The following is a 27945-nucleotide window of genomic DNA, read 5'->3' as shown; positions in this document are numbered from 1 at the left end:
TGATTGCCTGATCCCATGCGGGAAGCTGCTCCTCCTTCAGCGAGTGAAAGACACTGAATCAACTGAGGCACTGTGAAAAAGCCATGAGTGTACAAATATGCCCATTCCCACCACCTTCACATTTTTTTAGGGTTTTTATGCGAGTCTGTGCAGGTGCAGGTTGTATGTCTGTAATTGTGTGTGTGTGTGTATGTGTGTGTGTGTGGAAGGGAGTGAGAGACAGGCACAGAGGGAGAGGGAGGAAAGAGGCAGCATAGATGTTGTCAATTGCTTTCCCTAATGCAGACAGTGTTCAAGGAGAGATGGAGAGGTAACATGTCTTATTGATCCATTATATTGGACAGCAGAAATTGGTTTGTCCCCAGCCAGGTTTAATTGAAATAAATATAGAGGTGTTAGATTAAAGTGAATAAGCCCTGAATGTAAATTAAAGACACATTGCCCCAAAACTGGTCAGTAGTCACCAATAACACATAAATGCATTTTTTTATTTCATATGAACACAGTATAGAGAGAAACACCAGGCAATCAACAAGCATTTCGAATTCCATTCATTGCCCTACATATTTTTAGATCTGATCTTCACTTTCTAACAGGGGTATAAATCTGTGAGCTGGTGCAGTATGTGTGGGATGGTTTGGCATCTTGGCAAACTTGTCAAAGTTAGTCATGACTTCTGTCCACTGTGCCGTGTGGGAAGATGCAACAACTCATTTTGTTTGGATTCTACAGCATTTTTATGTGTTTATAGTGAGTGTAGCACCCAATAGCAGAGGTGCTGAAACAAGGTTTTGGTGAAATCACACTCGGACTGAAGGAGTAAAGAAGGGAAACGGGAGGGACCCAGGTGGCATAGTCTCATTGAATCAGTTGTTTCATTTCAGTTTACAGCAGGATGAGTTTTGTGTTAGAGAGAGAAGGTTGTAGAAACACTAGATATAGAGATGGAGAGAGAGAGAGATTGAACTGAATTGCATTGTGGTTGTTGGTAGTTGAATTAATGAACTGAATGCTATAATAAGAAGGTAATTATTAGAATGAAAAATCACTTCAAAAGAAATCAGAAGAAACACTCACATGTTACTCTTGTGACCAAACACTACCTACCTCACCAACCTTATTATGTGTGTTATTTTGGACTATAAAAACAAAGAAAGGTTATCAACGTAATGTTGGTACAACTCTCTCCCTCAGTCGGTGCACCTCATCTGTTGTGTTGGTGTTATGATGTAATGGAGCTGAAGAGGAGGACAGAAGGAAGACAGGAGGTTTTATGTTATATCTTGCATTCTCCCAAAGCACACTGACACTTTTCAGACTTACTGAATAGAGACAGCACTTTTCTTTTAGGTTTTATTGAAAACCAAAAGATTTTGTTACAGGCCTTAAAGGAACACGCCGACTTATTGGGAATTTAGCTTATTCACCGTAACCCCCAGAGTTAGACAAGTCGATACATACCCTTCTCATCTCCATGCGTGCTGTAACGCTGTCTGACGGCTCCAGCATTAGCTTAGCCCAGCACAGATCCTGCAGGTAACTGGTTCCAACTAGCCTACTGCTCCGAATTGCGACAAAAGTGACAAAATAACGCCAACATGTTCCTATTTACATGTTGTGATTTGTAGAGTCACAGCGTGTACAAAAAACAGCATAATATGAGACACAGCCATCTTCTTTCCGTAAACAAACCGGGAACTATATTCTCAGACAGGCTTGCTGCGAGCATATCACTCCGCCCAAGTACTATATTCCAACCCGGTCTCACGGCAGTTCGTGTAAATGTCCACGTTATTCTTAATCTATTGATACGTGTTCACGGAGACATTTTCTCGTATTTTACGTGTAACTGTCACGTTATTTTTTACGTGTAACTGTCACATTATTTTTACGTGTAACTGTCACGTTATTTTTACGGTTAAGTGTCACATTATTTTCGGAAAGGACGCGGAGTAGGCCGAAGGTCGCCCTAAGCCGAGACCGGGGTGGCGGCTCGTGGGGACCGGAGGCGCCAAAGCGACGCCCATAAGCCAGCGATACGCCGGGCTGACGGCCCGCTGGGGACGCCCCACGATAACGGGATGGCGGAGGTTGGGTTTAGGAAAAAACTTACGGAGAAAGGGCGCCTTAAACGCCGGGGAAAGGGCGCCTTAAACGCCGGGAGACGCGCCACAGTAACACGCGGTACAAAACGGGAAACAAAGCGCCGCAAACGGGATGCGATCCCCGCTCGCCCGGGTGAAAGTCCTGTGTTGTTTGACCCATCCACCACCCCGACCAACCTCCCTACGTGGATTTTCGGCTTTTTATATTACTCCCTACAATTTCGTGCTGTGGCCACAAAATATGCTTCCCATTGAAATACATTACTTCACATTTTCGTGTTGTCCACCACGTAAAAAACGACAAAAACGTCTCCGTGAACACGTATCAATAGATTCAAATAACGTCACATTTACACGAACTTCCATGAGACCGGGCTGTATATTCTTCCGCCTGAGAATACAGTTCCCGGTTTGTTAACGGTTAGAAGACGGCTGTGTCTCATGTTACGTTGTTTTTTGTACACGCTGTGACTCTACAAATCACAACATGTAAATAGGAACATGTTGGCATTATTTTGTCACTTATTCGGAGCAGTAGGATTACTGGAACCATTCACCTGCATGTTCTGTTATGGGCTGATGCTGCTGGAGCCGTCAGACAGCCTTACAGCACGCACGGAGATGAGAAGGGTATGTATCGACTTGTCTTACTCTGGGGGTTACGGTGAATAAGCTAAATTCCCAATAAGTCGGCATGTTCCTTTAATGGGTGGATTTGGCTTATAAATAAGGATACGCTTACAAATAATGGTAAAATTGTGCATTTTCACATTCGTTCCAACACAAAACTCTTTAAACATTGATGTCTGACAAAAGTAAAACATGAATATGTAACTGTCTAAATTAAAAATAGATTATAAATCACACTTTCCCTCTGGCTACAGCTAACCAAACACGAGGACCCAAAAGGGCACAACGTGCTCTCACACCGTGTCGGGAGATTACAGAGAACGGACAAACAGAAACTTCCCAGTCAGTAGCAGCTTTGTAGGTGAAAACACTCAAAGGTCAGAGGGAATGACCAGACTTGTTCAAACTGACAGGAAGGCCACAAATAACAGCTTCCAGCAAAAGTTCGATGCACAATGTTGTCTCTGAATACTTGTCTTGCCATGGACTGGGAAATGTTAATTCAGTGAAGGCCATATTGGGTTGCCTTGCTGGTCTAACTTGCTGACCGTAGAAAACAGTAGAAAACATTTCACCATCTTGATCTCTGGTGCCACATGCTAATGACCCAATCAGTATTTTGGGTAAACAGCTTGAATCATGGATCCCTTCTGTCCTGTGTAAGAGTCACAAGCTGTATGTGCATGCTTCATTCCAAAGGAGCCTCATTTGAGTGCTATGCGTAGGCTATGTATTGTTGCTGACTTTGTTAATAACAAGGTGTATCCCTTCGTGCCACATCTCAAATGGATATTTCCAGCACTCATCATATCAGCCTGGTTCCAGGAACATGACAGTTACTTTACTAAGCTGTGCGTAATTGTCAGATGTCTAACTAGTAGAGAACTTTTGAAGAGAGGCAGAACACAGAGCTTGTAGCATGAATGCCCTGCTAAACACTCTGTAAAGACCTTTGGTTCAGCAGCTAGTTGAATCCATGCTTTGGATAATTTAGATTTTTCTGGAGGTTAAATCTGGAGAAGACAAAATAATTTAATTATACAACTAAGGCTCATCATTAATGTTCTTAGTCCGGTTTCATTATTTCATGTATTAACAACTCGCACATTTAACGGTCACTGGTAGCAACCAACTCTGCAGTTCTTCTTAGCTGTACTGTAAGCGTCTTTAGCTCATTGTTTTGGTCTTCAGCCCGAAACTTTACTGATTTGGTTCTTTTTCACTGCAGCAGGCAGCTGTTTTCAGCGAAGAAGCTCTAAAACCCCCACTGTGCACTACCTGCTCAACACCAACTGTAAGACTGTTGGAGACTATTTGGTCAACATAGTGGAGCAGTTAGCAGCTAGCCAGAGCCACATATTTCCCTGAGGACTTGGAGATAACAGAGCTAACCTATTAGTGAATATTGGACTTACATTCATCAGGTGGACAACGACACAACTCCAAATGAATGCTAATGTTTCTCTGTATCTGCTCGATGTGTAAAGCCACTGTTTGCTAACCAGTTCACCATATCAACTTAAATCCTTGTAACAGTTATGTCAATTAGGGGTACAATATTATTGTGATTTTAAACATATTGCAATATTCTGCGACATATTGCAATTAATTACCTTTTTCCAACTTCAAATTTTGTCAACATCTGTTTTATCTAAAAAGATACATTTATTTATTTATATGTTTGTTCATCCCACTTTAATTTTATTGCTGCAAAATGGGATTGTCAAGGGGACGAACACATATATAATAATTAAGGATGCAGCGAATCCAGGATTCGGCATCGGGTTCGGCCGAATATTGGGCTTTTTGACGGGGTTCGGTTTCTGCCGAACCTTCGAATTTTTGGGTTGTCGTAATGATGCCGCCGTTGATTACGGGAAGGTGTTTACATAGGTGGACAGTTCAATGCAGTAGGCTGTGAGAAAGTGAAAATGGAACTCGTGAGCAGAAAAAAGTGTTGTTTGGCAGTACTTTCAGGCAAAAGAAGGCGATTCAAGTAGAGCTACATGTTCAATTTGCAATGCCGATTTGTCTCGTGGTGGCAAGGACCCTAAACAACACACAACATCGCTGCTGTTAAAACATTTGCGTATGAAACATCCGAAAGAATACGAGTTGTGCATGAAGGTTAACTTGTGTTAACCATTTGTTTACTTCATTAATGTGTTGTTACTGAGGATGGGAGTAGGATTCAGTATTCGGTTTTGGATTCGGCAGAATCTTAACCAGTGGATTCGTATTCGGCCAAACCCCAAAAATCTGGATTCGGTGCATCCCTAATAATAATAGATCAATACTTGGTGTCTGTGTATCGATACAGTATTGCCCCGGAAAATATCGCGATACTATGCTGTATTGATTCCCCCGCCCCAATCAATGTTGTGTTCAAAGGTTGTTTCTGCTGCCCCCGAGTGGCCAATTATTAATGGTCCAATACAACAACACAAAAAAGAGCCTTAAAAATTACCACAGAATCCAAAAAAATCCCCTCTATGACAGTGTCAACAAAATAATAAGCTTTGCAAAAGTAGTAAGGCTATTGCACTGAATTACAAAAATGCTGTATACAGCCTGTTTATCTGAAAATAGAAGCTCTTCACAGTTGGAAAACCACAAACAGCCAGATGTTTAACGCTAATCATTGCCAGCGCCTGCCATAGTGACTGTCATTTGCAATCTAGAAAGTCTTTATTTTTTTTTTTTTTAAAAAAAAAATATTTTTAAAAAAAAAAAGTAATTATTTTAAAAAAAAAAATTAAAAATAAAAAATAAAAAAAAAATTTTTTAAAAAAAAAAAAAAAAAAAAATGTAAAAAATAAGATTTATAAATGTTACCTTAGTCTGACAGATGAGCACATACTTGAATGGATTTCTGCTTCGTGACTTAAATTGACGATGAAGTAGTACTAACTATGCCAGGCAGGGATCCTTCAACATTAAGGTATGTAGCTTTGTGATCAGACACTAGTAAACTTGGGACAGAAACTTAAAGGAGAATTCCGGCCAATTTTTATGTTAATCTTGATCGCTATAAATAGGCGAGTACAGTCGATAGACAAAAAAACGAGCCGAATCTGTGCGGTCAACACGGAGTAGCTGCAGCTATGTCTATGAGCTTCCACTCAGCTAAAACAGCAGTTGTCAGGGCAAGTTTTAGAGTGCCTTTGTGCCTCTTAACAGACACGTAATGCAATTAAAATGTCTGTGCAACATGAACAGGGCCCTTATGTGAAAAAAAGATGCGTTTTCAACTCAGACATTGTTTAAATTCACCTACCCTGTCTCTATCCTGCTGGTAGCTAGCTCGCCCTGTTAGCTGCTAGCTGCTGTATGTTCAGTCATGTTTCTGTGATAATCATCTATATATATAATCTATATAATCTATCTATATAATCATATATATATATATATATATATATATATATATATTATATAGTATATAAACTACAAAAGTTCTGTACCCACACTTGTTTCTGCATGGACAAAACAAATTTAAATACAAAGTCAAAGCTAACAGAAGATAGTGCATGCGTATTACAGTATTTAAGGAGAAAAGGCTCTTCAGTGTGGAACTCAGTCACTTAGTCTGTCCAAACATCCACAGAAAACTCTTCCATAAGAGGTTTAAAAACGTTACTTCCACCTTTGCTTCTCAAAGAGAACTATTATTATTTGCATGACCATAAGAGGTCGCTTGTCAGGAATACACAAACATAAGTTATGTTTAGAGAAATGAAAGATGCTGTTTTACTGGTAGTCTCATGTCTCTGCAGTTGAAAATTCATGTCTGAACTCAATTAGGTTGTAAGTGTTTTTTAATATTTTTTGGATCGGCAGCTTGTTAAGCGCACTACGGAGACATCTTGACCCCATTCACATTTCTAATCTCTGTTAATAAATTATTAAACTCAAAAGGGGATTTATGATTACTCATAACACCAGCACAATCAGATTTAAAAATAGATTTCATTGTAAAAAAAATTAAAAAATCCTTTCTTTTTTCATTTAGGTAATCAGAACGATTCAGAATGACTAATTTTATAGAATAATTTAGTTTTTTGTGCCACATTTTGCAGCCAGGGACACAAATTGATATTTAAGGAGGACTTGTAATACCCTGTAAGATGCATAAGTTTTGATTCTTCTAAAACTGATATTTTGTGTTTAATGAAGATGATGGCAGCGTGTTTCTGGGATGCAAGGTCAGTTGGTTGGTTCAGACTGAAATATCTCAACAACTTTTAAATGGATTGTAATAAAACTTTGGTATAGACATTTATGTTCCCCAGAGGATGAAGCCCTCTGACTTTGGTTATCCCCTGACATCAGCAGGTCAAAGTTTTCATTTATCCTGTTAAATACCTCCTTATCTACTTGATGAATTGGTACCAAAGGTGTAGACATTCATGGCTCCCACAGGACAAATCATAATTACAGCCTCAGCTGTACCTTGTGTTTGACGCTAAATGTTATGGTAACATGCTAAAGCGCAAAACTGAGACGGTGAAGATGGTAAACTTCCTACATATTACCAAAGAATTTCTAATAAGTATACCGGCTTTGATACAACATTAGCATTGTCATTAGTGAACATGTAGAACGCTGATGTTGGCATTAAGCTAAAAGCAATACTGTGCCTTAGTATTGCATCACAGAGCAGCTGGTGTAGCTGTACACTATTATTGTAGTAGAAAAACAGTGAGAGACTGGGAACTGATTTATTTGACCAATGATTGATTTTTTCATAATGTTAGCTTGTTCCATAGTTTGTCTTCTCCTCTGACTGTATGATACATGATGATAAATGACATCACCTCACTCCCTCAAAGGCGACCCCACGAGCTCTCATGGATGTGATGACTCTGTGGGTTGACTTCCAGCTAGTCTCTCATTACCATGTTTCAACTGTCTCTCAGAAGCCACAGTGTGGGATCAATTAAGAATGAGTTGATGTCAGACTGAAAAGAAAAGATCTCGGAAGCAGCAATAAGAGAGGAAAAACGTTTGGTTAACTATATTGAAGTGAGACAGAGGAGATAGGTTTTCAAGAAGTACAGTGTGTGTGTGTGTGCGTGCGTGCGTGCGTGCGTGCGTGCGTGCGTGCGTGCGTGCGTGCGTGCGTGCGTGCGTGTGTGTGTTCCGTATCCAGTATTTATTCCAACAAATCACTTAATAAAGCTTATTTTTCATGCTTGAGGAGACATCTGCCTTACTAATTATTTTCTAAAAATGATATAATTCTATGGAAGAAATTACATGAAGAAATTACATGAACATATTAAAATAACATTGAAACACCAAAAGAATATGTTTCTGGCTGTGTGGCATGATTAAAAAAATAAAGCATTATTACAATACTGCAATAAAGTGCTCAAAAGAACAGCAGTAGAACCCACTGAGATAGTAGCTGTGGTATAAAAACATGTTCTATTCTATTGTATCATATTCTACATTAGTTTTTCTGTATGTGACAGTGTGTGTTTGATAAAGAGAAATAGTCGCCTCTTGATTTTGTGTGGGCTTTCAAACTGTTTTGTTTTTAGGTGACAGCAGACTGCCTGCCTGACCTCATGCTGTGCAAATATAATGGAGTGAGCTTTTCAAACAGCCCTTCATTTCGCTCAATTTTCCATCACTTCGCTCTCATGAAGTCTGGTTTCATTTTGCAGCGCTTAATCAACCACTGCAGTAATGCCTCTTTTGTGTGATGTGTGGCTCCTAGTGAGAACAAAATTCTAGTCAAATATAGATTTATTTCTAACAGAAAAGTGTTTTCTTTTTATCTTTACCAGTCAAGTTATAACCATGAATGTTATGAAGGTAAACCACTCTCGGCTACTTTCAGGGCCCCACCCTTTTCTCAAAGGCCCCAATGCATTTTTGTTTGTTATATATACTATCATTGCTTGTGTTTCTCTGGCTACATCATGTTCTAGGGAGAAAGAGGATTGTGGTTGTTTTAGCGTGAATCAATGGTTTACTACATTGTCAATCATATTAAATCCACAGTTGACCCATTTCCAGTATTGCCCTTTCTGTGTATTTTACTGTGGAAGAAGATATGGGCAAAAACTAACACAATGTTTTAGTTCATGACTAGACTGCTAAGTTGAAAATGTATTATGGAAAACAATCCACTTGGAACTGCTGTGCTAAAAAGCTTTAAACCAACATTCTCCCCTGCCTATCTGAGTGGTTAGTGGATCCCTCTGCTTTCAAGTGCTACAGTACTCTCAAGCACTTGACAAACCTCATTTACTTGATGTCTCTCTAGAAGTATCTAAAGGGTGTATGCCGAAGCCGGAGTTGAGTTTTTTTGTTTTATAATAGAAACACAGCTCGTCTTTTTGAAATTCAGGTGGAAAGTGCAAACAGTGTATTCACTAAGTAAGAGACAGTGTATTCAGAATACATATCAAGCACAATCTAATGCATGTTTAGTGATTATTACTTTAAAAACAAAGTAATCAATTTATCTTTATCTAAATATTCACTCAAGCTAATCACATTAGCTCAACACAGCCTGACAAGTAAAGATGACATTCACATCAGTTTCAAATTTACTGTCATAAAAATCAGGCAGCTATTTAAAACATGCAAAAAAAACAAAAAAAAAAAAACTTTTGAAAACCAACCATGTGTGAATGTGGGTTCTTCTCTGTGATTGTAAAGGGGGCTGTCGTAGTAATGCGTGACTATTTTGTCCACTCCTACTTTTTCTATCAAGCCTAAGGCATGATGCTGATTCCATGGCTAATTCCCTGACAAGCCTGCTGTAGTGGTTAAAAGGTGAAACCACATATACAGTACTGTGCATCTACACATGGCAGGTTTCTGACCCCACGTCTGCATGAAAGCACAACACGAAGCCCCAGCGTGCAATCACAACAATCACCTCCTCCACACCCAAACAGAGACGATTGCTCTGCACTTGTGAAATACAAATTATGTGTATGTGGCTGTTAAGCCCACGCTTTCATCTGAAGAGACACATGCTTAACATTCAGCACATTTGACCCTTGAAGAGTTAAATGCTACCAGAAAAAAACGACTGCACGCTGTACCTATCTGTACTTGTCTGTGCAGTATTTTCATAAGTCCGTGTGTGGTTATGTATACATATTCATCCCTCCAACAAAAAGAAACAATCATACAGTACTTTGATGCAATATAAATGACACATATATACATACAAGTGGCCCTCCCCCACTCCCTCTGGCCACACGTAACACTTTGTAGCCTGCAACTCTGAGACAAATGAGCCCACTACAGTGAGCAGGAAGGGAAGCTTATCAAGGCTCATTCATTCGTTATCATATTTCCGAGCTCTCACACTGGCACTGCATTCTCACCCTGTTCGCATTCGTGTGCTGTTCTGTGTGCATTCATGTGCCGTGCAGCAAGCACATGGGGGAAGTGCTTATTATCAGCCCTCAGCCTCAGTGATCAATGATAGTCCTTCCCTTCATCCTTTGGCTTTCAGCGTGATAAAGAATCCCACCGTGCAACCATGACTTGCTTTATTCATGGAAAAAACACTGAGGATAAAAACACAGAGGACAGTTTTTAATCATCAAAATATCATATTTGCCTGCTACAGCATAACCTCGTACCCTTTGTTATAAAGTGATTTGGGGTTATTTCTCAATTTTTGGTGCACTAATTCCAGCGGTGGTTCAGATCACCTGTCAATGAAAGTGCAAGTGTTTTGTTGTTGTATTTTCTGTCAATAAAGTGAGTTCATGGACGCATTACTTCCTGTGCCTGAGAAAAAGCTTAAAGCTGCTATAATTAATATTTTTATATTGACAATGGGTCAGATGACTATGTGTAATGTGATAGGGTTCACTCAAGTATTGAACCACTTCCCCCTCTTTTTACAGATCACATTTTTAATGTGTTGGTCATTCTCAAAGCTCTCATCAGCGTTGATCCCAGTTCTGACAAAACCTTCGGTACATTACCTGCCCAGCAACAAACGAAAAGAAGTTAGTGAGATCTGGTGAACATAGTGGAGAGCCAGATATTTCCGTCAGGGGTAGGTGGAGTCCAAAACACAGCTAAAAAGAGAGAGAGGCAATTATTTGCTAACATGTTAGCTATATCAACTAAACGAGGTGATACTATGTCAGTCAAAAACCTTGCTTAATGCAGGTTAAAATACATATGAATCTACCATTTAGCCCACATATGCTATGTAGAGCTCCCAGTAAGCAGCTGTTTTGGTGATGCGGTAAAAATAAATAAATGAATAAACTGTGAATGACTAAATCAGATGAAAAACTGCAGATTGACATCTAGATTAGGTATAACTGTTTCAGCTTCATTTCAATAACTATATTTCAAGTTCCATTATAAACATATTCAAAGACAGAGACCTTTTACAAAACAGTTATACGAATCCCAGATGTTGAAAAGTGCGACCAAAAGAACAAAAGAAAGCACTTTTCTTTTCTTTTTTAACTCTTGCAGGTTTGGACATGTTAATTGTGTTGAGGTGTATTTTCAACCTATTTCATCTGATAATTCTATATAACATGTATTTGAGCTTTATCTGAACATTTAGGACTGGTATCTAAGATTCGACAGGAGACCTTGTATGAACTTTACTCTACTTTCAGAAGACACCTCTTTGGAAACATCTGGGATGCATTATCAATGGCCTTCCGAGATAGAGCCAGTTGGCTTGTAGCCATTGGTCAAAGTATTGTTTCCTCCCCCATCTATGTTATAGAATATATACCATGTTCAAACAAAGAAAGCCAGAGGACCACTGGAGAATTGGGAAAACAGGTCCTCTCCGAGCTCTGCAGGGCTTGTACATGATGCTGATTTCTTGAATGTGAATAAACCTTTATAATCAAGAAACAGTGTCGGCGGATTCCTCTCCACATAGCATTACAGCATCGCAACAAATTACACCACAGTGTGCTGAACTTGCACAAACAAATTGTTCTGGACCCTGAGGTAGACCTGATGAGTATCTAAACAATAAACGATAGACCACTGGTTAGAAAATACAGGCAAGAGCATCTGATAAGTCATGAATTGGATCCTGCTGTGTTAAGTAACCACTATGTGGTTCAACTCGTTTCACACATTCTGAAACCCCTGATCTCCTCTTCCACTCCTCCCCCAGACGTCTTCTCTTCTACCCACGTTCTGATTTGCCTCTTTTTTTATTTTGGGCTGCTCCTGATGAGATCAAAGGAATTTTAGAGCAACCTCAAAATATTTCCCTTCAAACACCGGTGGGGGAAGCCTCGTGTATCTTTGTTTGTATGATGGGCGGTCTGACTTTGTAAGTCTTTATAAATTGGAAAATTTGTATGTGACAGGAATACTCTACTTTTCTCTGCACACCTGTCTCTCATCCTGACGTTTAGCCTGAGGGGACAGATGCTAAAACACCTGATGCAGAGGCACTAAAACAAACTGCATGCATATTGTTAAACACCTTAAACACACCTTAGTTCCACGCTCTTTACTTGGTCCCCAGCTGGAGTCAAGAGTGCCATTTATGTTCATGTGTTTCTCATTTCTAATGCAGTTAAAACACTGTAACCACCTGCATGTTTAACTGACCAAATTCTTATTCCAAGATTATCACCACTGTCCACTAAAATGTAAGTGATATTGAAGCATTTTTGCCATTTAGGCTACCACTAAATAATGTTGATCACCTTTAATTGAGAAAAACAAAAGATCAGCCTTTGCTTTGGTGATGTTTATTGTGTATAATTCTTATTACCACTATTCATATTTTCCCCTGGCAACCTACAACCCTCTGACTTTTAACAACTGTTTCATTACTGATTTTTCCCTTTAAATGTCAACATTTTTGCTTGGTCTGTGATCTAATGATTAATATAACATGATTGCATCTATATGGTGTAAACATGCAATGTCAATATCAATTGATGGCAATCCGCTCCTGCTCTGTCGTTCTTTTGAAAGACAGCAACTATAAATAAACGTTTCCCTTTAAGAGAGCGTTGCATTGTGGCACTTTATGGCTATAGCTAAGCTCCTCTATATTGATATTAGCAAAGCTCGTCTCTCTTGCTACATCATCAACATCCATGGTCTGGCGCGTGGATATGTACTGCGGTGGAGTGGACCCGCGCACCCACCCAGCCGAAAACTGCTGAGAGAGCTCAGAAAGACAGAAAGAAATGTTAAATGTCAAATTATCTACTGGCCATTGTGTTTATGTTTGGTGCCACCTCAGGAAAATAAGTAATTTTGTTGATAAACATAGCTAGGTAGGTCTCAACTTCTTCACCACAGAAATGGACTGAATAACGTTAAGTTAACGATAGCTAAATGTTTGTTAACAGCAGCAGCCGAGAGCTAGCTCCCTTATGTCAAAGTTAGCTTAAAAACCTGAGGTGTCCCAAATGCTGTTGGAAGCCAAGCACCTAACGATAACTAAAGGACTGACAAGCTGCAAAATGTTTTAAAGGTTAGTGACCGCTCCTATTTTAACATCACTGAAAGATTAAACAATGCCCCGGTAGTTTAAGTTTCCTTTTAGATGTGTGGTGGTGTTCAGCCACTAACCATTTCTTGAAGCTAACGTTAGCTAACTTAATAAACGTCAACAACGTAACCTTAAGCACTATTAACAGCTGAACACACCTGCTGTTCATTTTTTAATTGAAAAGTACGTTTTGGATAATAATTAGGCCTACATGTCTTCCATTATTTATAGGGACCAGTAACATAAGTGTGGCTGTGTGCTTTTTGTAAGTTAGTCCAGATTTGGTTTACAATATGATGACCTCATTAGCTAGCTAGCTAAACCAATCTGCTAAATTAGATTCTGGCACATGTTGTCCAATAATCACAAAACACAAACACACTATGTTGAATTAAAAATTGTATTACATTTTATTTTTATTTTTACAAGAAACATACAACTAATCCTATGGTCTCCCACATAACGTTACAGTACATTTCTTTCCATCATTTTCACTACTCTCACTATGCATTATTTACTACTTGTCAGTGCTCTTGCTTCAGACTGCACATCACAAGTGGCCTCTTCATCCATTCCTCCATTTCCTCCTCCCTTCTTGCTCTGTGTGCGAAATGATTCCTTTGTGATATGTAGATAAATGTGTCCAAGCAAGGTCAGGCTGTAGAGTCTGCTCACTGCATTACTCCTGTATCCCAGTTTAGCAGGATCTACTGAGGTCCTGCAGTTATGTTGCCATGTAGCTAGTGTCATGTGCTATATTGAGGGGCTGAAGCAGTGATTCAATCATTAAGTTCGGCTAGTTTCAACTCACGGACTACCTTGTCCATATTGATATGTGCAAATTCAATTATATTTATTTATATATGTTTATTATTGAGGTCATAGTTAGAGGTGGTATTGTACTGGACTACATTACATGGAGAGAAAAATGTTTTTGTCCTTTCCATCACCCCAGTATACGAAGGGGACAGAATATAAAAAACAGAAAACTTCTCAATATAATGGAGTCCAGTACAACACCACCACCACCCGAAACATATAACTGAATTAGGCTAACACATTTCTGATGATGTCGCCCAAAAGTGAACATTACAAGCTTCATAAAGATGGATGTTGCTGCAGGGCTGTTGTATTGGAGTGCATTAGATTGTACAGGTGAACCTAATGAAGTGAACGTTCAAGTTCAGGTTTCCTATTTAAATAACATAACTATGGTAAGCATTGCATCCTGTTGCATGGTTCAAGTGACAAAAACATGGGCCAAATGTGTTATTTAGTACTCATATAGACCACCTTGTGGTTAATAAACTTTAAGTCGTTCTTATTAGTTTTACAATAACTTAATGATTAGCCTGGTTCGTAGACTTGTTTTTTTGGACTGGTTTTTGGCTAAGTACAGCCACGACTCTCAGAAAGCACATCAACAGGACTACAGCCAACTAGTTATGTTTTGGCTTTTTGTGAAGTTACTCACAAAATGATTGTTAATTAGCTTCAGCTGATATAGTGGTACACTGACCACATTTGTCATTTTTAATTGGCAAAAGCAATTTGCAATTTAAGCAGCAGTGCTGCCTAAAGACTTGAAGCCTGCTACCTTAACATATTTCACATTAGTCTTTGCTAATAAGGAAGCATGAGGGCAGATAGAATATTTAAAAAAAAACATATTTCTAATCCTCAGAGTTTACCAAATCTAAGTATTTTGACAGAACTTGTAAGTAATTTTTCACAGTCACTCACTCGCACACTATGCAAGAAAATTGCGCAAGCTGTAGAGGACTGGTACTTAATGCCATATGGTAACAGTAAGAAAAATTCCATGATCTTGAATAAGCTGCACCACGCTAGTGTTAAACAATAATTAGCTTTTGTACCTTTATAAGATGTATATAAATGTTATAGACCATTAGTGTAATCCCATAAAGATATATTTGAGATTTAATGTCATATTTCACTGTGTTGATCCGTGTTTGGAGATATAGCTGCTCAATGCACAATATGCTGGAAGTGGTTGCTGGGTGCTTGCTATTAATAGAAGCAGGGGTCTAGACCAGCTCTGCAGCTGAACGCTATGTGAAAAGAGAGGATGGTGAGTGGCATGAGGTGGTATTAGTCTGTGGGGGGGGGATGTCTGTATGGGGTTATCTGATTAAATACAAGGCTTGTGTGCATAAAGGTTGTTTATGTATGGAGAGGAGAAAACAACACAACAGAGGGAGAGGAAAGGGGAGGAGGTGGATGGAGAGGGGAGTTGATGTAATGCAGCCTCTGGCAGCCATAATGCAGGTCCTTAGCAGCAGGTCAACAGTTGCTGCACGGCTGACTGTGTTTTTCTAAATGTACATCTACGCTGCTTCAACAGAATGAATAATCATTTAGTATTTTCCTTTGTCTTTATTTATATTATATTATAAACAGTCTGTATTAGGTACCTCCTATTTTACACAATGGGAAACCACAATTAGATAGGTAGGTAGGTAGGTAGGTAGGTAAGTAGATAGATAGATAGATAGATAGATAATAGATAGATAGATAGATAGATAGATAGATAGAGAATGGAAGTACAGGTGAACCTGGTCACACACATTTATAATACATACAACACACACTGAAAGAGGGAGAAAGATGGCTTTATGTCTTTGGCCTTGAAAAATATATGAGCAGCTCTAAAATTCATGTGTTTTTCATCCACTTCTTGGCTCTCTTGTATGTATATGTAGGGGTTGGATGTCTTGTATGCCAGCAACAGTGTACCAGAGTGAAGCTAGAGAACCTAAAGGGACCTGGACGATGAACGTGTGAATGTGTGTGTTTGGCCAGGTTCTGATAGAACCGTCATCTGTGTGTTTTCCAATGATGTGTTTGCATTTGCATTACCACCGAATGGTTTTGTGTATGAATGTGTATGAGCGACCCACTTTTTTCTCTTTTCATCAAATTATTTGCTGAATCATTTGACTTGTTTAGTAAAAATCTTAAGAGAAGTGTTTTTGAGCATCAGTTTGATCATTGCTAGCATTATCTGCAGCTCTTTTTACTGCTAAGGGCTCAAACATTTATTGCCTGATAACTAGGATAAACACTCAACCTTCCTCTTTGTCCTCTTCAATAGATAGGGGTGATGGGGAAGGTGAGTTAATCTTATCGATAGGTTGGAGGCGCGTGTCAGTGCCCATTCTGCAAACTTTTGTCCCACCTACTTTTGAACCCCATAAAATGTAGTCACTTCTGGCATAAAGTCCCACGCCAACATCCTATGTCATGCGAGAAAATTATTGAATGCCTCGAAGTGGCCCATCCCACACGGAATTACATGACACCAATACAAAAGTAATTTCATCCACGGTTTTCGGTCCAATATCCACACACAACATACTCTACTTAGCACAAAATGAAGAAAACATAGAATACATTAAATCATGGAAGAGAATTACAATCTCAAAGCCATGTCATGCCATGAAATACATGTGCTCGTGGTGCATATCTTAATGTTACATCCTAATGCCTTCCAGATGCATTAGGTGCATTACGGTGAAAGAGTTATATTCATACGCAATACATTTATTGTGTTATTAAATTGCCACATAAGGGAAAGTATATTTAAAACAGTTGAAATTATTTAAAATAAAAACTGACAGGAGAACGCCAGCAATTGCTGCATGCTGCTGTGTGATCTAATTCTTGAACTGAGGAATTGAGTATGCGTACTTTCAAAACATAATTCACAGGGAATAAAATGAAACCATGCAAATATATTGAGGCAAGGCTTTTAAAATCCATATTTATTCATTATAGATATGCTCAATCAGAAAGTCTGATTCCTTGGACTATATGATCCTATGTTTATTAGGAGCCGAGCAGTGAAGCTGCTGGGACCCTATTGTTTTTGCCTGTATTATTAGGGGCGAGCAACGAAGCTGTGTCGACCCTATTGTATTTGCCTGTATTCTTCTTCTTCTTCTACTTCTTGCTAAGAAATCCATGTTACCATGCACGAAAACTCACCAAAATTTGCACACAAGTCCAGTCCTATGCCAAATGCAATCAGTGCGCTTTGTGTGCTAATTGTCCTGATGGTGGCGCTACAGCAGCCATTTAAAATTCTAAACTTTAAAAATTCACAACACATCGGCCGTACATGCTACAATGTCGCAACTTACGCCAAACTGTAGCCCCAATAGAGCAGAAACTATGCTCTGCTTTTACCTTGTGGCAATTTTGAAGTCCATCACTTCCGCATTTTTGTTTCAATTGACACAAAATTAGGGCAACTTCATTTCCAGACTGTCCTCCACAACTTTTCCATTCAGATTTTTTATATCAAAAATTTAGCCCACAGTGCATTAATACACAATAAATAAACAAATACTGCAATATCTTACTAAATCTAAATCTAAACTAAATCTTTGACGTTCATGCACAAAATTCACAACATCAGATCACTGTAGATTTGGTGTGCAAAATTTCAGAATTTTATCTCAAAAAGGGAATTTTTTATGTGCGTCTGCATTAACACACCTGATTCTGATTAACAATCAGTCCAGTTCCAGTTTAGGAAAGGCATGTTATTGAGTCAACCCAGGCTGACTTAATAAAGTATGACCCAAATAGCTAGAGGAGTCAACACCTGGAGAATAGCTCAGTGAGATCAATATTTTCCTTTGGACCCAAAGATTGTGAGTTTGAAGCTCATTGCTCACAATGTCCCATCTTTAAAAAATCAGCCACTGTTCTTTGGACACCTTCCCTGCGAGTTTAAAATGCTCGGCCCGACCATCTAGGTTTATTAATCACTGATTAACTATCCATTCATGATGGTTGATGGCCTTCTTTGAGAACCAATGGGCATTTTTCTTTGCAGTACACAGTCGGTGCCACTAATGTTGATCAGATTTATTATTTCCATGAAATGCCCCGCACACCTATACAGGTGTGGCTGATCAGACCTCTGCTCAGTTTGAAGGTAGGGGGATTACATGACATTACATGACATTATTTTTGTTATAATGCTTCGCAAAAGCAGGGCCTCTGTTGCTGTAATGGGTAGTTAAAAAAAAAATGAAACTATAATCTGATACGTAGAATGATTTTTTATTCTTACAGCATCTGTAGCATTGTTACAGTGCTTAAACTGTTGTCACACTGCAGTTTTAGCCTATATTATTGTTGTAACATTTCCATTCCACACTGGTGATGTCCATGTCTCTACATCTCTCCAGAGCAGATAACTAAGTGAGGCACTGCTGGGAAATTTAACATGACTAATGGCAGACAGCTGCAGTGCATGCAATGCATCTCAGAGTGTGAGTGGGAGAGACAGTGTCGTTTTGCCTTGTCAGGCCCTGGCATATGAACACTGAACCTAGTTCACTCTCAGTTCAATCCAGATGCAGCATTAACAGAAGCGTACGTTTCTTTGCCAATTACACAGTGTGAAGTCTCCATGTTTTATCAATAGAAGAATGTTGACCTTTTTGAGGTTTTTAAGTTTTTGAATTAAGTTTTTGAGAGCAATGAGTTTTTTAAGGTTTTAGTTGATTGAAATTCTGATGCATCTTTAATGTTAAAATGATGTGCAAATACAAGTAATACACGGAATGTGTGTTAACAACAATATGGATAGATTGTAGATAGATGTAGTTTAAAGTTTTGTCAGACACATGAAGATGTCACAGGAAAATGTTTCTCTATCCTCAGAAGCCTTTGTTTTTTTGCCGCCTCAGTTAATAAACAGCAAAGTCGCATTAGTTATCTTTAACCATTATATCCGAAAACAATTGCATTTTAGATGACTTAGTCATTTATTGACAGAATTAAAGGTCACAATTTTAGACAATGGATATTTAGCTTTTCAAAATGATAAAGCTTCAACTGGATTCACCACACTAGAATGTCACAGGGGCAGGCAAAACCATTAAATGATAAAATCATTTCATCATCCTAACTCTGATCCTAAAATGTTCTATTTTAATTAGAATCTTGTTCTGTGTTTTATTGTTGTTGCAGACGGTGCGTCATGGTTTCCCTTATCAGCCCACTGCTTTGGCCTTTGACCCTGTGCAGAAGATCCTGGCCATTGGCTCCAGGACAGGGGGTGTACGGATGTATCCTTTAACACTCGACTGCTCGCTTCCTCCCTTACTCTTGTCTGGAGACACACTAGAAAACTATACATACATGAATACATATTTATGTACTTAGTAAATAAATTACCTGGCTGTTGTATATATTATTGTACATTATAAAAACTACTCCTACACAAACCTGTGGCACTGTGTCTCCAGGCAGGGGCCTTTCTTCCTCCACCCCTCCCCCTTTTATCCTCTATTTCTCAGCTCTTTCGTTTCATGTTGCTCGACTGTCATGTCTCAGGCTCAGAACTGTCCATCCAACAGCCCATCCCCTGGGTCACCCGGTCATAGGGATGGGAGAAGACGTGTCAGTGAAACCCAGGTAGGAGATTACACCCTCATAAAAACCCAGGGTTCCCAGTATGCCTTTAGGGAAGCAAGCAATTATCGATGCTGCAGCAGCCGCACTGCTGGTCCTGCAGGGGTAATAGATGGACCATGGTGATTTCTCTGCTAAAAGAAACAGGGAGAAAAAAAAGATAGTGAGAGAGAAGATGTGACATTGTTTGAATATTTGGAAGAGAGGAAAAGAATAGGGGGCTCTCTTAAATGAGCGCCTGACCGTGAAGCAAGGCTGCGATTTCAGCTTGATGGAAGCCCTTGAGTGAGTTAGCATTTGTATTGACATGCTGCACACACCTTCATCTGCTCCCACTTGGCCTGTTACTGACTCTCTCTCTCTTTATCTCTCTCAGTTGCATGCTCTCACATACACACTCTATTTTACTTTTTTCTATTCTGCCTCGCCCTACATCGCCTTCTGTCTAGAGGACCTTCTCCCCCCCTCTCATTTCTGCTTATTTATTCAATTCACCCTTCCTCTGTCCTTCACAGCCTGTCTGAATGTTCTTCCTTTTTTTTCCCAGGGCTTTGAACGTCAACCTGCCATCTTCTGTCATGGTCTCTTTGTTTTCTTTCCTCTATTGCTTTTCTAATGCATTTCCCCTCTCCATGTTCCTTCCTTTGGAGCTACATGTATATTAGGACTCTATACAGTGGTAGTTATAGCAGGAATTTCTCATGCTCCATTTCTACTTCATAAATTATACAATAGTGAGTCCTGTATTTTGCTTTTATTCAGCATCAACGCTATGTTAGTGTTGCACGCAGAACCAACAAAGGATTTTTCACCATTTAATTTCAGATTTTCATTTTTCTCACCCAGTCTCCCCAGGGTTTCAAGCTATGTAGCAAACTGTCTCTTTCTCTTGTATTTGTCTGCTGTGACTGACCCGATACCATAGGCACTGCCTTCTATTGTAGCAATGCATCATTATTTGGCAAAAATCTGTATTTTGTTCCTGTTAAAAAATCTGTATTGATCTCCTGGGGCTCAAAGTTAAACATTCAGATGACACTATTGATCGTGTGGGACTGCAGTTATGTGGGCTCTCTGTAGGAGGGGCCTTTTTCCAGTGTGTGGTTTGTAGGTATGCATGTCTCCCTGAGTGTCTGTGTGTATTGGTATATATGGTTGCGTGCGTCAATATAGGCAGAGGAGTGATCAATATATCTTAGTTTCCAAAGGCTTGTTTCTATTGTGGTCCTTAAGATGGAAGGGGAGTAACACCACATGGATTAAAACATTGAGGACAAAGGGGAAAGGGGTCAACTAATAGTAAAAAAAACAAGTAAAACAGATCTAAAACACAATAGAAAACAAGGGCTAAATTCCCAGACAGACAAGCAGACACACAAACAGACAATACAGTACAGACAACAGTACAATATTCCTATTACTTGAAGGATCTTTTGATTTTTTTTTATGGGTTTGATAACCATTTTTTTATTGAAGATTTAAAATGAAAGTAGGAGGAGCTCAACAATTTAAGGTTGGACGGTAAGCCATTCCACAAGACAGCTGCCGAGTATAGGAAAGAGTACTTTCCCATACAGCTTTTAAAATGGCAGGGCCTGTAATCTGTGGAACTCCCCCTGGTGGAATAGCTGTGCGTATCACTAATTTTAGAAAAGTAATTACATAAATACTTGGGTGCCAGGTTATTTCTTATCTTATAAACTAAACACAGTTTAAGTTGGGAAACTCTCTCCCCCACTCTGAGCCACCTAATACTGGAGAGATGGTCAGGAAGAAGATGAGTTCTAGGATGGAGTTTAAGTATCACTCTGATCAGTTTATTTTGACAGATCTGTATCTTGTCTTTGAGGCTTTTAGTAGTGCCCGTGTACCAAGATGTACAGGCATAGTCAAGATGGCATTGAACAAGAGCATCGGCCAGGATTTTCAAGGTGTTACTATCTAAGAGGCTAGATTTTCTTGCCAGGAACTTAGTCCTTTGGCTTACCTTTGAGATAACGTTTCGGGCCATAAACTCCCCTGATAGTTTGTTGTCCAGTAGGGGTGGTACGGTTCACAAAACCCACGGTTCGGTTCGTATCACGGTTTTAGGGTCACGGTTTTCGGTTCAGTACGGTTCTTATTTTTTCTTTAACACTCCAGAATATACTTCAGCATATAGCTAAAATTAGCATATTGAATGCATGTTGCACAAAACGTGCACACAGTGGCAGTTCTATATTGTTATATTTCATCATAGGTAACGTGAAATCCAAAATGTTCCCACACACCAGACTATAAACGACGCTGGCGCATCCTCCAGCTCTGGGCAGCCTCTCTCCCACTGGACATTTCTGCAGGTGACGTGACGTGACCTGCAGCGGCACCCCACTCCACTTGAGGAGCGGTCGGCTCGGTGTCTCTCAAAATCTGACGAAAATCTTTTAAACTGACCTTTGTCGATCTGAAATGAAGACAGATTCAGCAACTGCATGGCCTATTTCTCGCTTAAAATGTTTTCAGAAACACGTTTCGGTGAACTATTTTAGTACAATATGAGATCGTATTCTGAACGAGCCGCCATGACAGTCTGTTTTGAAATTTGGGACCAGCCAGACCCATGTGACGCAATCGTCCAATCAGCTGCCATGGGTTGCGTTTGTCACGCCCATCCCGCTCGTCATTCCCAGTAACTGTTTTAACATAGGTGTCGAAAGTGGACACTACGGCAGTAAGAGGTTAGTGCACATTAACAGTGTACTGACGAACCGTGCGGTACACACATGCTCCGGACCGAGACTAGCGAACCGAGCGGTTCGGGTGTTTTTTCATGAACCGTACCACCCCTATTGTCCAGTATACAGCCCAAGTAAGTGACCGCTTCATTGGCCGTAATTTCAACATCACCTACGACTACCCTAAACCCCATTGCCTTTTTTAGTTTAACTCTGGACCCAAAAAGAATCAACTCTGTTTTGCCAAGGTGGAGAGACAGCTTGTTGTCTGTTAACCAAACACTGAGGTTAAGGAGCTCTAAACTAAGCAACCTTTCCACCTCTGATTTCTCTTTATGAGAGACTAGAATAGCTGAATCATCTGCAAATAAAAACAAATTACAATTTATGGCTGATGGCATGTCATTGACATATAACAAAAAAAGAGAGGACCTAAAATGCTCCCTTGGGGAACTCCACAAGTTAATTTAAGTGGTGAGGACAAGGTCCCTTTCACATCTACCACCTGTTCTCTGCCACCCAGGTATGACCTCACCCGCTGCAGAGATGTAGGAGAAAATCCCAGAGCTTTGAGTTTGTTCAAAAGGATATCATACTGAACTGTATCAAAGGCCTTTTGAAGGTCTATTAACACCATGCCACAAAAGTTCCCCTTTTATGCCTCTTTCCTAATAAAGTCTGAAAGATAAAGCAGAGAAGAAGGGGTTTTAAAAAAAAAAAAAAAAGTTTTTTTTCTAAAAAAAATTTTTTTAAATTATTTTTAAAAAATTTTAAATAAAAAAAAAAAAAAAAAAAAAGTGAAAAAAGGAAATTTCCAGGATCAGATTTGGGCCCCTTTTTATATAAAGGTATCCCTCTTGCCACCTTAAATTTATTTGGGAAATCCCTTAGAAATCTGGGAGGGGTGTTGTCAATACCGGTAGCCTTGGAAGGATTCAGGCCTTAGAGTTTTTGTACTACCAGCTCCTCTGTTACTTGTTTGAAATAAAAATTGTTTGGCTGGACTCCCTTTTCTTCATAAAACTTATGCACCAGATATTAACTTATTATGATGAAATCCTAATAATTACATTTGAAAATGTAAATATTGCAGCAAAGCCACCAAGGTGGGAACTGTTTATTCTCTCACGTGTGTTTTGTCTTCACATGTGGTGCCTACCTCCTACACACTCTCTCCTGGTAAAAAATTGTAAGCGATCACATAACCCTGTGTGGTAAACTACAGTAGTATTTTGTGTGATTTGTATTTCCTAAATGACAAATCACTTTTCACCCCCAATAATTTTACAATGGTTGAAACTTAAATCCTCAATACTTATCCAGAAAAACAAAAGATACATGAGCACACTGACTGATGCTACAATCTGTTGTATAGGGATTTGTTTTGGACAGTATTGATATTGCCTGCAGTGTGACAAAATGTCATATATTTAATATGAACGACTGAGGCAATCACTGTAGGCCTGGTCCTGCCCCGGTGAGTGGTGCATAGTGACGATGTCATCAGGGTTGGCGCAGTGGGTTGGCAATGAGGCTCTCTGCAGTGGGCTCCTAGGACACACCTCCCCCTGCCCGGGGCGAGATTACCCAAATATGCTGAGATTTGGTTTATTGAGAGCAAATAGAACAGAGAAAGAGCATGACAAGTGTGTGTGTGTGTGTGTGTGTGTGTGTGTGTGTGTGTGTGTGTGTGTGTGTGTGTGTGTGTGTGTGTGTGTGTGTGTGTGTGTGTGTGTGTGTGTGTGTGTGTGTGTGTGTGCGCGCGTGCGCGCGCGCTTCTTTCTCTATTGCTTGCTGAGTGTGCATTCATGTGCACCGTCTACCTGTGTCAATATTGTGTGCGTCTCTGTGGTTTGTGTGTCAGTGCAGTGAAAGGGTTCAGGTAATAGAATTGCCCAGAGTCTGATAGACAGTCAGTTCTCATAACAGGCAATCTGATCAGAGAAATGGAGAACAAGAATGAGGTAAGAGACAGAGAGAGAAATTGAAAAAAATGGGGGGGATGAGAAAGAGAAAGATGGTTTGTATTGATATCAACAGTTTATTTATTTTATTTTTTTTAAACACATGACTGTTAACATTGATCCATGTATCACTTAAACAGCAGTACTGTAAATCATTACCAGAATCTTTTTGAGACATTACCAGGACTGCATTAATTTTAGCTAGTGTATTTCTACCTAATAAACTGGGCACAAAGTGTAAATAATACTGAAACATGATACTGTAAGCTTTGGTATATATCTTTTGATACTGATTTGTAATGTTTCTGGATGTGATATCAACTCTGAGAATATCAATAGACTATTGCATGTCCTCTTCTATTAACTCAAGACACTGCCAAGAAATCTGTTGACAGTGCTGAGTAATCAAGATAAGTTAGCCAGCGATGACACAGTCCTTGTTGCTTGGTAAGAGGGTGACTGCAGCTTTACTTTTGAGAACAAGTTCTGTCATCAGCAGCTACGTTGTTCAATGACCAGCAGCAAGCAATTAGTAAACCTAATTTGGCCAATAGAGCATGAGCGGGCAATGGGAGGAGGTCACTCTGTATAAACATGCAGCTACTGTTACAGTCCATTTTGAATCACACAGGCTTACAGTGTGTGTGTGTGACAGAACAGCTTTGCAGTGCCAGACAAACAATACCATCAAATAGTCATCAATTAGGCATTCATCATTGTCACACTTTGTCATTGTCTTTGCTGACTGTGTGATCAGGCCTGCAAACAATTTTGCAACTAGTACAGTATCTCAGCTACTACAGAAAGTGTCCAGTGCCATAATCACATGCTACCCATATCAAGAGTGTTGGGTGTATGCACACTCTGCTCTATTTACATAATTCCTGTAATCACTGTTACCACAAACTCTGTTTCCAAACTTAAGCTCACACTCCCGTTTCCACAGATATGAGCACATGTACATAATCACAACGAGACATAAGTCCTGCCTAGTGACTCACTTTGTCTTGATTGAATTACACGTACTAGGATTTGCAGCACTCTAATTGTAAACTAGAGTAATGGCAGTTTTTACTGGCGGCAAAGGTGAGCTGGCAAAAGTGTTGCTTGTAAGCTGCTAATAACCGCACACTGCACTCTATCCTTACTTTACCCTGGTAGGGTGCACGATAATAGAATTAATGGCTCTACCCTGCAGTTTACCCCTGGATTAAGGGAAAAGTAATATGGCGGAGAAGGGCAGTTTATTTTGAATTAGAATGAAGTATATCAAAGTATATATTCCTTTTAATAATCATAGAGTTAGCACTTTTTTATTTTAGAAACTATCGCTTAATGTTGTTTGTTCTATCTTTAGCCTGCACAACACCTCTTTAATGAGTATTTCCCATGTTTTTTTTCTAAGTGAATATACAACGGCAGATGTTGACTGTTACTGAGATCACATGCATATCCAGATGCAAATGAATGAGGGAGCTGTGTTTTTCACGTCGGTCTAAGTGTTCCAGTGTACTCCGCTCAACTAAACAGATGATGTCTTTTATAATATTAATTTGTAATATATGTAAGAATCTTCATAATATGATCACATAATTGTCTTCCATCTTGTATCCTCTCTTCTACATCCTGTCTTTATGCTACATTGTACATCCTACTGCCAATACTTTGTAATTTTTATCACTCATCTTTAAACCTTTTCTGTTTCTACTATTTTACATAATATGCCCTTCATAAACTGCAGATAGTAGCAGAAAATATGCGAATGGTAACTGCAGTTTCACTGCTGTTTCGGTTTCATGTTGTCTTAACATGTATTTGCTAATGGGCTGAATCCGCGAGCTGGCAACTGTGATGTTTTGGTGGTCTCATTTCATATTTTTCTCCCCCCTTCTTTTAATTAGTCCTCATCCTGCCTCTGGGTTCCATTAACACTGGTATTTCTGGTTTAGTTGGAAGACCACTTGTTTCCTTCCTGCTATATAATGATCCCACCTACAGTACCATTCAGAGGAAAGGAAAGGATTCAAAGCCCCGTGTTGCTCTGCTGTTGTTCTGTTTTTCTAATATGTGTGGACAATAAGCCACTACCATACTGGGATACTGCCATATGAGCTGAGCAATTATAATTATAATTAATGAATGTATCATTGATTTGAATAGGTGTCACAACCTTTTTAAATAAAGGTTACTTCCCAAACAAAAAACACAAAAGAGGCGGGAGATAACATAAATATTTGAAAGCCATACAGAATGCGTGGGAGCCTTACTGCATTATATTCCATTTTTTATATTTTTAGTTGTCGCTGCTGTCTGAATTTTCTGTTAATAAAGACATTTCAACTATAAATTGGTGCATACCAATTAGAGCTGCAAAGATTAATCGATTAGTTGTCAACTCTTAAATTAATCGCCAACTCAAGTCTGTGATGTTGAGGGGACCCTCTCTGATCCACAGAGTATAACGTGAGGGGTGCCCCAAGGTTCGATCCTGGGGCCCATGTTATTTTTAGTATATATAAATGACTGATCAGCTGTGGTTCGGTGTAAGTTGCTATTGTATGCTGATGATTCTGCTTTACTTGTCCCAGGGTGTAATGTAAAAGACATTGAAAATACTCTTGGTATAGAGCTAGAGTCTGTCAACCAGTGGCTGGTAGAAAATAAGCTCTCTATGCATCTGGGCAAGACTAAATCAATCCTGTTTGGTACAAAAAGGAAGTTGGCAAAATTAAATACTTTTAAAGGTGATGTGTAATGGGTCTGAAATTATATCCAAATCCAGTGTCACATATTTGGGTTTAGCATTGGATCAATCACTTATAGGTGAATCCATTGCAGCCAAGGTTTTAGCTAAATGTGCCTGTAAGTTGAAGTTTTTATATCGTAAGACAAAGCTTTTTGATTTCTCTGTAAAGAAATTATTGGTATCATCTTTGATTCATTGCCAGGTAGATTTCGCTTGTTCTGCATGGTTTTCTGGTTTGACTGTAAAACTTAAAAACAAATTCCAAGTGCTGCAAAACATTGTTATTCGGTACCTATTAAAAGCACCCCACCGTACTCACATAGGTAGGGAGGAGTTTACAAGGGCTGGTCTACTACCTGTACATCTAAGAGTAGAACCACTTAAGCTGAACCATATGTTTAACATTGTTAATGGTCATGCCCCCAATTATTTATGCTCTAATGTAACCATGGTCCACATGCAGCATAGTCATAATACTAGGGCCAGCATCCGCTCATGCATAGTTCTTAGAGCTACTAATGCAACTAAAAATTCTTTCTTTTATACTGGTATTATGGCATGGAATAGTTTGCCTACTAATACAAAACTCCTATCATCACGAAGGATTTTTAAAACACAGGTAAAGCAGTTTTTATGGAACAAGGTGAATATCTATTGATAAATTGGTGAGTTTGTGTAGCATTTATATTATTTTTGTTTTTCATTTAGTTTGTTTTTTATGTGATGTTTATATTTTTTTAACTTTCTCCTCCATAATGTATGTCTTTCCATAATGGTTTGTTTGCTTTTTGTATATTGTTTTACATGTGAAACACCAAGGACTGTGCTGGAAATAAGTATTTTACTTTAG

The 27945-nt window shown here is 39.2% G+C and overlaps 1 protein-coding gene across 13 annotated transcripts in view; it reads left to right on the top strand.

The window, feature by feature from the left end:
* The window catches only part of stxbp5l (syntaxin binding protein 5-like), a 154151-nt gene that overhangs the window by 1847 nt on the left and 124359 nt on the right, over positions 1-27945 (top strand). For 12 of the 13 annotated variants that reach the window (XM_039817823.1, XM_039817821.1, XM_039817817.1 and 9 more), the window contains exon 2: positions 19228-19325. In XM_039817823.1, coding sequence (XP_039673757.1) covers positions 19228-19325 — 98 coding nt within the window. The other variant, XM_039817818.1, reaches the window with a different exon arrangement.

Source organism: Perca fluviatilis, chromosome 12 (genome assembly GCF_010015445.1).
Source record: "Perca fluviatilis chromosome 12, GENO_Pfluv_1.0, whole genome shotgun sequence".
NCBI classification, from domain to species: domain Eukaryota; kingdom Metazoa; phylum Chordata; class Actinopteri; order Perciformes; family Percidae; genus Perca; species Perca fluviatilis.
This window is presented reverse-complemented; position numbering and strand designations above follow the sequence as displayed.